General features: G+C 39.6%; 1 protein-coding gene across 1 annotated transcript in view; it reads right to left on the reverse strand.

Moving 5' to 3' along the window:
- The window catches only part of TASOR (transcription activation suppressor), a 30,889-nt gene extending 20,159 nt beyond the window's left edge, over window positions 1–10,730 (reverse strand). The window contains 4 exon segments of the mRNA XM_032984356.2: window positions 578–650; window positions 1,564–1,656; window positions 2,830–2,975; window positions 10,239–10,730. Of these exon segments, the coding sequence (XP_032840247.2) occupies window positions 578–650; window positions 1,564–1,656; window positions 2,830–2,975; window positions 10,239–10,593 (667 nt within the window). The 5' untranslated portion in view covers window positions 10,594–10,730.
- Window positions 10,731–13,106: the final 2,376 nt, after the last annotated feature.

The following is a 13,106-nucleotide window of genomic DNA, read 5'->3' on the forward strand; positions in this document are numbered from 1 at the left end:
TTCACACTGTCACCTCTGTATCATGCTACTTACAGAGGATGACAAAATTACTTCTTAATTTTCTATCTGAAAAGCTTTGCAAAAGCAGCTTTGCATCTTGCACTTTCAAATCACTTAACGCCTTGTGAGTCTTCCAAGTCTCCGATTTATCAATGCTCTTCTTGGATTTGTGATTTTAAGAACTCTAGTTCTATCCACATCAATACTAAGCTGAGCTACTATTTCCATTAGGTATTTCTGAATGCATATCCATGCATATATGTATGTACAAGCACAGAGAGACACAGACATAGATTGCATTAGTTCTTTGGCCTCCCAGTTTTAATGGGAAGACATGATATATTGGTTTGACTTAAGGCAAAATGAGAATCAAGTCTTCCCTTTGGTAAAGGGATTTAAATGAACTAGTAAAAAACAGTTATGATGTTCTGATGTCAATCTACTTTGCTAAAAATACCTAGCTGTGATGTTCCTGCAGTAAGTGATAGAAAGAACTGAAAGTTTACACAACTACATCACATTATCTGCCAACTCATACTGAATAATATCAGCATATATAATCAAAAGATATAGTTACCCATGGAAGGACTGCCGAGAATTGTTATTTTGGAGTGGCCCACCTGCAGCCCCTTTTCACATATGCTTTGGATCTGAAGAAAACAGACATTTTTTTTAAGCACATCTATCAGGAAACCCAGAATGTGAACAGAACAAACAGTGAAAAACAACAAATACAGAATTTTTATTGAGCTAAAAAACAATAAAAAACCCACAACCCAAAACAACACCCAAAGAACCATTACAAACAAAATCACCCAGAGGTAAAACTAGTCTGAATTGCTATATAAACATTAAATTGTTCAAGTTAAACACTCAGCATAAAGCAGTTACATAAACTCAACTGTATATTAAAAAAACCTGCCTCCCTAGACCTTAAACACACTTTATGAACATTACTTGCTTTAAATATACAAAGCAGAAGTAAACCTACCAAATGAGTAATATTTAAGAAATCCTGGCTATAATTGAAGGAAAAGCACAGAAATTTCACTTCAATCACTTTCATTAAAAACATATGATCAAAGAAAACACAGAAGATAAGGCCCATCTTCTAATATTACAGGTTACCTTCTCTTTAAGGTAACCTCTTCTTGATGCAAAAAAAATCCACCACCAAAACCAAACCTCAATGAAAACACACAACATTCCTCTTCATATTAAAAAAAAACCAAAAAAACAAAAAACAAAAACAAAAAACAAACCAACCCACAAAACCAATAATAACCATTCAGAAAATCTATCCTTTTACTTATAAAATAGAGCCTAAAATAGACAAGATACTTTAGAGGCATGTAAATGGAGCACCATAAATAGCAGAGAATAAAGGATTTAAACGGTGACATAGTATCATATCTCTTTTCCATCCTTCTATACCTTCCAGTGCTGAATTTTGCAAAATTAACTTAAAGACTAATAAGTGTGTTAGTAAAAACACTCAGTTTAAAAAAAACAAAACCTCTTAATAGAAGAGGAAGCATTTTATATGCAGTTTTGTTTTCTTACCTGAGGTCGATCAACCATCAGAAATGCATAGGTTTCAGAAAGCTCTTTTTCTAGGCGACCATCAAATTTCAGCTCTCTGCGTTTTTCTGTGAACTATTATTACAGAAAGTTCTTAACACACGTAGGCAGATTACTGCTGTCACATTCAAGTGCCAACATTTTAAGGTCCTATCTATCTTAGCAGATCCAAGTGTACAAAAACAATCCAAAGATAATTTGAATGAGACTATAGTATGCTAAAATTGAATTTAAAAAATATACCCATAGGAAACATCATTGCCTTAATCTGCCCAAAGATTTGTCTCTTTCTTAATGAAGAGACACTCTTCAACCAAACCTGTGCAGTAATGTTTTAGTATTATCTTTGTAGCATAACTATCTAGAAGCTTCCAGCTCAATGCCTTCCCTATCATCTTTGAAATTCCAGAAAAAAAGCATTTTTCTCTTTTTAGGAGACAGACTATTATCTCTTACATTGTGCATGTACTTTTGCAGTTGCACCTCACTGCGACTGAGGTGGTTTTCATCAGTTGCAATACTCCTTAGCTGTAACCATGAATCATAAATATTATAGTAGCAGGAAAAAAAAAATGCTTGAGTTTACCTTGTAGTTTCAAGATAATAATTATAGCAAACCAACAATATATTCTATTACTCCATGCATGAAGCTTTTTGGCATTGAGACTGACAATTTATTTCACAGTTATGAATGAAAGACCAGGCTAGATTTAAGAGACATCAGGTAAGGTACAGCAGAAGTGCTTCAGCCAAACTGCTCCACTTGTTCAAGTTTAAGTAATCAACTTAATCAACAATAAAATCTGAGTTGATTACTTGAACTTAAGTACTACTTCTTGGAAAACAGTAACATTACAGAGACTATGTAAACTCAGTATCTAATCTTAAATTTCACAGGAAGCATCAGGCCTTTCAACTAAAACACCATAACATCTTTCCAGGTTATGAAAAAGACATAAAAATTAAGAAAATTTTTGAAAACTAAAAATGCACACAGACAAGCGGTGCCAAATACAATTTTTCTTTTAGTCTTTTTCAAGTATCTGGCAGGCAAGATTTTACATCTGTGCAGTAATAAACTTCCCTGAAAAATAGCTAGTTACGTTTCTGGGGATGTGAGTTTGTAATTAAATATAAAGCGTGTAAGTATAAAATAATCTCCACGTCTTTGTCTCTAGACTCAGAAAAAATATTAAATTTAATTTGACTTGTACCTTATGCATAAAGAAAAGCCACAAATATACTCACTTCCTTTTCCAACAGTTCACTATGAACTAAGCTGGCTTTCTTGTAATTAAAATTGGACACTGAACTTGGTTCCAAGTAAGATGAATGCAGAATCTTCACAATATCCTCAAATTCTCGAGAGCCTACAGCTACTGGCTGAAAGAGTGCTATAAAGAGAATAAAATAATAAGCTCCAATACACATCTGAAAAAAAAAATCCAGATTTGTCCAGTTCATTGACAGTTTATGCATGAAGACAAACGGTTTATGGTTCAATTTAGAATACAAAACACTTAAAATATTTGAAAAAGATAGAATTTAGGCTAGAAAGTTGAAGTTGCCTAGAACTACAGCATCTTAAAAAAAATTCATGTTTCTTTCTGTATTTTTAACATTACTCTTGAACAGCTAGTTCACAGAAGTTTATAAAGGAAGCACCATAAGTCTGAATTTACCCTCTGAAAATGTCTGATATGTATTCCAAAACACTGTAATTAAACTTTTAGAACTTTAATTAAACTAACTAGCTCTTTTAATTAAGAACCACGAACAAATTGTTCTAATAAAAACCTCAACAAGAGTTTCATAGCTTAGCCTCTCTTTAGAACCATTATGGGGTTTTTGTTTGTTTGCTTATGGTAACTAGGCTAAATATTAATAAATTCAATACTGTCTTAAGAACTCCAATAAGCTCCTATTATTAAAAAACATACCGTGTTCATGCTTTATGATCTCATACCTTATGATAACTGCTTTAAAAGGAAAGCCCTTCATTTGTTGTACAAATTCACCTTCTGGACGAACCTTTGCCTAAGTGCACACGGGAAAGTGTTCACCCCCCCAGGCTTCTTTATTTGTCTTTGGGTACTTACAAGTGACAAAGTGATCAGAAGGGCAATCCCAGAGTGGGCCAGCAGGGCACCTGAGCGCTGGTTTTGAGAGTAATGTCTGGGAAAATAATACTCCTGGGGGAACTGAACTAGTTCAGTATGGCAAGTGTTTTCCTCCTCAGGGTAACTTCAAAGTACTTACAAAAAGTGCAGTATTTTTGTGGTATTTGCAAACTTCAGACAGTAAGTATTCCCAGCAGATATTTCTGAGACTGCTTTTGCTCTTTTTGTAGGAGGACCTGGTTTTCTCTATCAAAATAAGCCCCCCCAAACCACCACCACCTGAAACTGCTAAAAGTTACAATAGTTAGGAATGCACTACAGTAGTACTAGTCTCACATACAAGACAAGCCTCCATTAATCTAACAGTAAATTAAATTTAATTACATCTTTAGAGTGTATCTCCAACTTCATTAAATAGTACAGTAGTATATTTAGATAGTAATCTTTTCCTCATTTGCAGGGAATATTTATTGCATTAGCCTCAATATAAAACTATTTTGTGTTATCTAGTAAAAGCTGCATTTACACTTACATTTTATAATGTAACACCACATCCGCAAACTAAAGTAAAGCAATGATTCCAACACCAGCAACCATGAATAAGTGATTTTTTTAAGAGTGGAAGTTATGAAAGTGATTAAGAAACTGGTTTTATGTAACACCCTTCTTAATAATGATGTCTTAATTCTTAAAAGGCTGACAGCAATATGGGAGGAAAGATAATTGAAAGTGAATTAAATTCTCAACTTAGTATTACTAAGATTGAATACACTTGTACTGGAGACAGAAACACTTACTAGTGAAATATAAAACAAGCCTACTATAGATATACATAGACTGGATAAGCACCTCTTGTCTCACCCCATTCCCAAACGCTTCTTAGATCTGACAAGGAGTTATTAAACTCCAGTGTTGTAATGCAAGAGTTTCACACATTGCCTGTTCCTCTTCTGTCCAGAACCACCACTTAAGTCAGAAGGTTACCAACACCAGCTGCTTGTCCAAATTTCCTGTTTCCCTAACAGTGAATATTGTACCTCATCCCTTCTCCCTCCTTCCCGCTAGAAACACAAGCTCAGTCAAATCCAGACTATTTCTTCCATCTCGAGTCCAGGCAAGTAGAGAAGTTTACAGGACCAGCTAGAAATCTGAGTGACCATAAACTATACACAACGTCTTGCCTGCTTCCCAGATGAAAAATCTAGGAAGAGGCATATTATTGCATCAATTAAGATCCTGTCATTCATTCAAATATTGTCAACTAGGTTCCCGTTTGTGTTTAAACACTTCCTGCTTTGTGGAAAGTTCTGACAGGCAAGCTGAGACAGACTTGCCCAAGAATAGCAAGTCCCCCTGTTCTTCAGCTAGGGAGAACCTAGATAAACTACTATATAATTAGCTCTCAACAGATTCATGGAAGAACTCTACCTAATCACTTAAATTATGGAATAGAGCAAATTAGAGACTGAAGATTGATGTGTATTTTTCTTCAATTTCTTAGCAGAGGACTGAAAGTATGTTTTACTACCATTGTTACTTATTATTCAGTAGTATATATACTTTCTTGGACTTCACCAAATTTATACCCCAAACACATCATCTAAGTTCATCAGAGATACTAGTGAAGCTAGAAGGGCTGTAGCTACCTTTGTAGTAAAGACAAATCAGAACTGAAATTCCAAAACTGATCCCATTTTATCGATTTGGTAACATACAGAACATTAAAACAAGACTGATTCCACCTAACTGATCACATCAGTCCAAGAACAAGACTTCACATTCACTTTTTAGTAAGAAAATGCTTAATAATCCGAAAACTTCACAGTAATGGAATTTCTATACCTTTGATGTGCACTGCCCAATCAATACAAAGTAAGAACGGCAACCATACATACAATCTTGCCTTAGTTTACTTCATGCATAAATTAAAGTGATTGGCTTCTTGATCAGGTGTAATCCAGACTGATAAAAAAGGAACATGAATGAAATTTGTTGAATGTATAAACCTTATAGAACTAACACACTATTTATGTTTCTAAGATTACTTATAAACACCAAATTTTATCACCAAAACCTACTGTCTGCCTGCCACCTTTCTGGTTTGAGAACGAGACAGCATCCACCAAGCATTTCTTCTTCAGGGGCAGCCATCTAATTTTGTATCTATTGCATTCTATTTCTAAATTGACAAATGATGGATGGAGCAAGTTATCTGGTGAACTGATTGCAGGACAGCATTGTAATCATAAAACAAGAAAATAAGTCACTTAGTTTATCTAAAATTCAAAGCCATCATATGCAACAGTCAACAAATCTGCTGGAGTGCATATTTTTTCCTTCTCCAAGTATGACTCCTCAAACACACTTATCCTACAGTACATGACAGGCTCAATTCCACTTCCCATTTCTTCCATGAACCTCAGGCACTGCAGGCTTAAGGTTCTTACTAAAAACCCAGAACATTACCTAATAAGTCAAGCACCAAGGCAATACTTATCAATTTGTCATCTAAGCATTGGTGCTAAAGGACAGCTATTTTCTAAAAGGTTAAGGTCACTATTGAAGGGCCTGTACCTCACTTAAGGGAGTTCAGAAGCAAGAAAAAGAAAGAGAAGCACTAAACTGGACTTTCTACAGCAGTCACCAAATCCTATGTTCACAGGCAAAGGAAGAGATTATTAAGCTTATCTGCAGTCCTACATCACTTCAAAGTCCAGCAGTGCGTACATATGTGTTTTTCATGCTCACTATACAAACCTGATGTGGGTATGCTGCACCTTTATTGACTTGTGTAAAGTAAACGGTCATGTATGTAAGGACTAATTTGCAGTGTCCTTGTAACACATATGAAACAATTACTGTGCTTTTGCTGGCTTGTTCTGCATAAGTAAATACTGGTTTCGTTCAGTTTCTACCCAGTGTATTGGAACATATGTAAGGTTTTTTAGGTGGAAACTTAAGTTTAGTTAATATAGCACCTAGTCTAGGGACGGACATTAGACTAGATGTTTGGATGTATGTAATTCCCTAGAGGCTTTAAGTTTCTCTTTCACACCTGGCTGATGCTTCAACTTCAGAAAACTGAGCTTGGAATTAGGAGGTTTGGTTGTTTGGGGTTTTTTCTTTCTAAGTCAGAATGTGAACACGACAACACTTTACGGAATCCTGAACTAACTTTTAAGTAAGATAAGTAAATTACTTATTTTATTATCAGAGAAGTTGGCAGAATGCTAGCACTCTTCACAAACAATTGCTCCTGCTACAAGAACTCCACTGAGAAGCACCACTTTAAGTCTTCATTTTTTAAGACCAAGACCAAAAATCTGAGGTGTTAATGAACTATAACATTGTTAATATTTTCTCGGCCCAAAACTTCTTCTGTTCTCAAACGGTCTAAATAGCTATCAAGTTCAAGGATTGCTTAATGAAATCCTCACATAGAACTATCAAGTAGCAAATAACAGATACGCATCTCTACAAAAGATATGGAAAATTAGAAGACAAAAGGCAAAATGAACCATCAAATACTATGAGGTAGAAAATGGACAACCTAGACCTCCACAAGAGTATTGCTAAGACTATCACATATAAAAGCAAGACCTTTTTCCCGCACTCAGCCTGAGAAACAGCAGCCATTCGTTAAGTGGGTAGACTACAGAAATAAATGTCCAACCCTAAGCAACAAGCAATCCCTTAAGTCATTGGTTGCTGCCTGATCATGTTTTTTTGGAATTGTCTTTTGACATCAGGACCACTTATGGAGTTAGTTCAGTAAGTTAAAAAAATGCTCTTCCAGTGCTTTATCTTGAAAATTTGTTTTCCTTATCCTATTAAACAAGGATATTTTAAGTGTCAGGCAGACTTGGAAACCTGAGAAGATCTGACAATCAAATTAGAAGAGGCCATGACAATAGCCTATAGTACTAAGATTTTAAAAAAGAAAGAAGCTACTCAAGAGAGTGACACCATTACTTAACTGTATGTATCAAGAAAATTGAAACTTTCAAGACTGAGTAGGAAAATAAATGCACGCACACCTTCAAAAATAAATCTCACAGCCACACTTTCTTACAGTTTGGTTTCCCAAATTCTTGTGCTAGGAAAAAAGGAAATCAGAAGAAACATCCTCAAGAAGTATGTTCCCTTCAGATGCATTTCTCCCCATTAACAAGGTTCTTTCTGTTGACTTTCAGTTCCTCGTTAGTCTCCAACTAGTGGTGGAGATAAATTCCAGGAAAGCTAAAGAAACAGCTAAATCCTACATTTTTTAGGATTTTTCCCTTGCAGTTTTGCTTTGCAGATTCTGTTTTGAATAGCTTCACAATCAAAAATTGTTCCCAAAACACATTTTGGTGCTTAAAAAAAAGCAGAAAAGCAAACAAAAACAAAACAAAAACTACACTCAAATAACAAAGTTATCCTGTACAGATTTTACAGCATGTGCAAGACAGATTAGTCTTCACAATCAAGACAGCAGGTATCTCTCCAGATGGTATGTCCAAAAATAAAATAGAGGTTTAGAAACCAAAACAATTCCAATACCACAAAGAATGGAAGAAGCCTCCATGTGCATTGTTTCATGTTGGAATTTAAGATCTAGCCACGAGAGCTCTTTTGAGAAAGACAGATGATACTCTGATCATTTTGTAACTTAAAAGGATGTATTTGAACACCAACACGAATCATGTTGTAAGCATATGCCACTACAATGTCAGATGATCAATGCGCTGCTGATCTTCTAGTTTAGCTCCAGAACTGATTTAATTGCATTATTTCTCAAATGCCAATACTAATCCCATCAGCAATCTGGTTGTCCTGAAAGATCATGTTGACAGTTTTTGTGCTAGCCCACTTGTGCTTGTCTTGCCTATGACATGCTCTCTTACAGCACTTTGCATTATGATACCATATGGTGCAACAATCGGCAACCATAAGCAACTGTAAGACTGCAAGCACCATGGCCAGAATGGAGAAAGGTCTGTTTTGAGAACTTTGGAAACTCTAGGTCACCAGCATGATTAAAACGCCCAAGCTTTCTGTAAGCTGGAAGGAAAAAAGTGAAGTACACTAAGAAGTAAAGCCTTCAGAATGGGTCAAATGATCTTGACATTAACGAGTTAATTTTAGAAGTGGGATAAGAATGGCTTCCCCTTCTACTCTAGAAGCCACAGAAGCCAGATGTTTGAACTATGTATTCTAAAACTTTTTACACACCGTAGGAGATGGTTCTGCATAAGCAAAAGATGAATTAGATGACCCAAAAAGGTATTCTGCAGGTTTTCATTCACACTGGAACCACATGCTAGAGAGGAACTTCAAATGTCTGTTGCTAACTTCTTAACATTTCTGATATACATTTAAAGGTATTCAAATGTAACCACACTTGTGGGTCTGACATATGGAAGTGCAAGAGGCACCATGTTTTATCCAGACCTTTTTCTGTCAGATGAGTAAGACTTTTTTTTTTTTTCCTCCAAATCAACCCAGTCCTTTTTACAATGAATCTTTGCCAGACTTCTATCTCCCCCTTGGGGGGTGGCAATGGAAAAGAAAGGGAAGGAAAAGGGGGACATTATTGCCAAAAATAGAAGGAGGGAAAGGGAAAAGACTGGATAATTAAATAAACCTACCTTCGTCTCTTCCTTACAGAAGAAAGCATTTCAAGAAGTTAAATGTTAGACTCTTCTCTGAAGAACTAGAAGCCTATGCGAACAGGTATTTTTGTGATACATACTAAGTTACTGACCTCATGTTGCAAAAGGTCAAGAACTGAGAAAAGTTTCAGGGAGGAAATAAGACAGGTCTTCAATGCCACTTAACAAAACCAAAGATAAGCAGAAGCCAATGGCATCTCACGATAAGCATGAAATACCACAGGCTTTGGAAGAAGAGTTACTAAAAAACTAAAAAACAAACCCTGGACACTTAGAAGAGGACGGCTTCCAAGGCAAGGCATGTGAACATGGGATGCTTGCTTCCTCCCTGCAATGTAAGGAACTTTCACTAGATAAGAACAGTCTTCTGCGTATCATCAATGAAGGACAACTCTGCTCAGTGTTTGCTAGTATACCCTAGACAGGATTACACCCCTTTCCTGCAGAGAGGATGTCAGGGGAAAGAGAAAAGCGAACCATCTTCTCTGCATGTCCGTGTCCCAGAGAACCATCTTCTCTGCATGCGATTGCCATCTCCAGAAGCGGAGCCAGGATCAACACACTCAAGCCCACCCTGATCGCATCCAGCTTTTCCGTCCTCTTAAAGCAACGGTCTGAAATTCAAGCCGAGTTTTTTTCTCCTCCTTGTGACCAAATAAAAACGAAAAATAGAAGAGGGAGGGGTAGGGAGAGGAAAGAATGTAAAAGCCTGACACTAAAAAAAATCTTATCCCCACAAGCCTCGCTAGTCCGAGCCATGCCACAGCCTCCTCCACACCCGCAGGATTTTGCATGCAGTTGTGTGAGGTGCATAAAGAGCCTGCCTAATGAATAAGATGAAGAGGGGAGTGAGGGAGAGAAGGAGGGGAAAGGGAAGAACAACCTTTCTTTTCTCTGCTCTTCCTGGGGATCTGAAAGTTCCTCCTAACAGGCAGGTCTTCTGGGGGCTTAGGGAGAGGGGGAGGCCCCCCCAACACACCGCTGGGCGGCTGCTGCTGCTGTTGTTCATTTGCCGTTGAGATGCTGCTCCTGCGCTGGCTGCTGCTAGTGATGCTGAGGTTTGGGGGGACCTTGTCCTCTGCAGCAACAGCAGCCACCAGCAGCGCCTCCCCAGTGCTACTGCTCTCAGAGCGTCCGCCATTTTGTGTGGTGTCCTCAGCGGCTCCTGCTCTATTACTCTCCACCCCGAGGAGGCCCGCGATGGTCTTCTCCGTCCGCTGATGCCGCTCCGGCTCCATCTCGCCACCACTGGGGATCACGGCATCCGCCACTCACTCCTACCGCCGAGAAGCGAGCACGGTAGCCCGCGCCTTCTCCTCCTTCCCCCACCTCACTGCCCCTTCCTCGGCGCCACGCACCGCCCGCTGCCGCTAGTGCTCCCCCTCCGTCCGCTCGCTTTATGGCAGCCCCGCCGCCCCCTCCCGAGCGCTAACATGGCGGCAGCGCACACCGAAAGGGGGCGGGGCTGGAGCCCGCCCGGCTTGGCCAATCCGCCCGCGGCACAAGTTATAAATAGCGGGGCCGGCACCCGCCCGCGCTGGGGGCGCCACCGCCTCTGCGGCCTGCCTGCTGGCGCGCGCGGCGGCGAAGCCGCGTTTAAAATGGTGGCAGCCCCCGCCGCGGGCGGGCGAGGCCTCGGGCTGTCGGCAGCGCCTGGGAAGGGCCCCTCCGCCCGCTGCCTGCCAGGATGGGGCGGAGGAGGCAGCTCGCTTGTTTCCCGCTTCCCTCCCACCAGCGGTGTGGGCGAGGAAAACGGCAGTTCCTTCATCCGGCTCTGGAGAGAGGCCCCGAGGGAGGGCCCGGCCGGTCGGGCCTGCGGGCAGGGCCGCGGGGGAGGAAGGGTCGGAGTATCTCACCTCAGGATAACGCCCCGTGCCTCAGTCTAAGCTCGCCGGCGGCACATCATTCACAAGATGCAGTAATGGGGTTTAGAACAGGCTCCCTGGAAGCATGGTTAGCCAACTTACCCTTGTCCAGGCACGAACCCCAGGGTAGTGTTCAGGTCAGATAACGCTTTGCCATCTGCATCCTGCAGGAGCTTGTGCAGATAAAGGTCCAGCTGCATAAGGCACGCTCCTGCCTCTTGACAAACTCCCAAGAACAAGAAGTAAGCAGTGCACTAAGTGTGCTAGCTCTTACTTCTTCCTCACAAATCTAAAGTTTTTTTTCAAGACATTGGACAAAATGACATTTTCCCCCCTGAAGAATAAAAGTAAATTATTAAGAATGAAGGATGGGCAGAAATCTTAATATACATTAATACAATTCTTGCACAGTCTCATAATGAATTAAAACAGCACCAAATAACCCTTCTTTCCCCTCCCCCCCTTAACATGATCCCCTCTTTGTGGGGGGTGTAGGGTAAAAACACTGACAAACAGTTCCTGTGTTTGGACTAAAATGTCTTCAGTGTAAGGAGTAAATCCAATTAAAATAGCAATGACAGCTTTGTACAAACACAGTAGGAGAGATATACTTCTTACCGAATCAGTTAAAAATATGAACAATATGGTTTGTTACACTTTTTGGGGACAAAATCTTAAACTGCAAAGGAAATGTGTGTTGTTGCAAGGTCTTACCTGTTTAATTGTGTAACTTCATTGACTAATTCTCTCTTACATGTTGGCTCATAACAAAAGACAGATTCTACAGTAAGGGTACTTAAGTGACAATATCTATTTGTGTTCCATGGCTTGTAAAACTACAAACTGCAAGCAAGTTTCAACAAGAAAAAAACTGCATGTGCAAGTAAAGAACTATTTTACCTTTTTCCAAAATAAAACAACTACAATGTCTCATCAGTGGGATAAAGAATTACAGATCAACTAAAGACAATGTAATCCTTTATTCATATACCAAAGAGTACCACGTGGGGGTTTATGTGGCCCGGTGGCCATATCAGCATCTATGATAAGAGTCACCAAGGTGCCCAAGGACACAAAGAAGGAAACAAAAGTGATGGCTCAGCACTTAGAGAGGAAGCTGGCAACGGACTCAGGCAAGCAGCAGCCAATCCGCTAAGGCACGTGAACAGCGAATGGTCAGCCTGCAGCACCAATCACAAAGTAACACACGTAATTAGTAGCCTGTAATCACAACGTAATATGCATGCTCAGTGCGTGTACGGAACATAAAATAAGATAAATATGTATCACCAATGCTTAATAAACAAGTGCTTTCTGCACACCATATTGGCATCTGGGATTGGCTCCGTCACCAACATGAGACCAGGCTGCGCACGGGCATGAGAATTCACCACACACCATTTTACAAATGCAGTGAAACTTAATGCTATAAATGGTTTTGGTGCTAGCGAAGCTAAGTCAGTGTCCTGGTTTCAGCTGGAGTAGAGCTAATTGGGGTTTCTTTCCTTCTTCCTTAGTAGCTAGAAGAGGGCTGCGTTTTGGATTCAGTATGGGATTTGACATGGGAAGAATGTTGATAATACACTGATGTTTTTAGCTGTTGCTCAGAAATCAAGGACTTTTCAACATCCTGTACCCTGCTAGTGCACAGGTACACAAGAAGCTGAGGGGAGCAGAGCCAAAACAACAGAGCCAAACTGGCAAATGGAATATTCCGTATTATCTGATGTCATGCTTGGTATATAGATAAGGGTTGATTGGGAATCTCCACCTGGGTTTTCGGGGTGGTGGTTTCAGGATTTTCTCTTCTCTGGGATCACTAGCCGGGAACAGGCTGGGCAATGGTCAGCAGGTGGTGAGCAATCACATTGTGCATTACCTGTTTG

This window comes from Tyto alba, unplaced genomic scaffold (assembly GCF_018691265.1).
Source record: "Tyto alba isolate M040663 unplaced genomic scaffold, T.alba_DEE_v4.0 Super-Scaffold_3, whole genome shotgun sequence".
Lineage (NCBI taxonomy): Eukaryota > Metazoa > Chordata > Aves > Strigiformes > Tytonidae > Tyto > Tyto alba.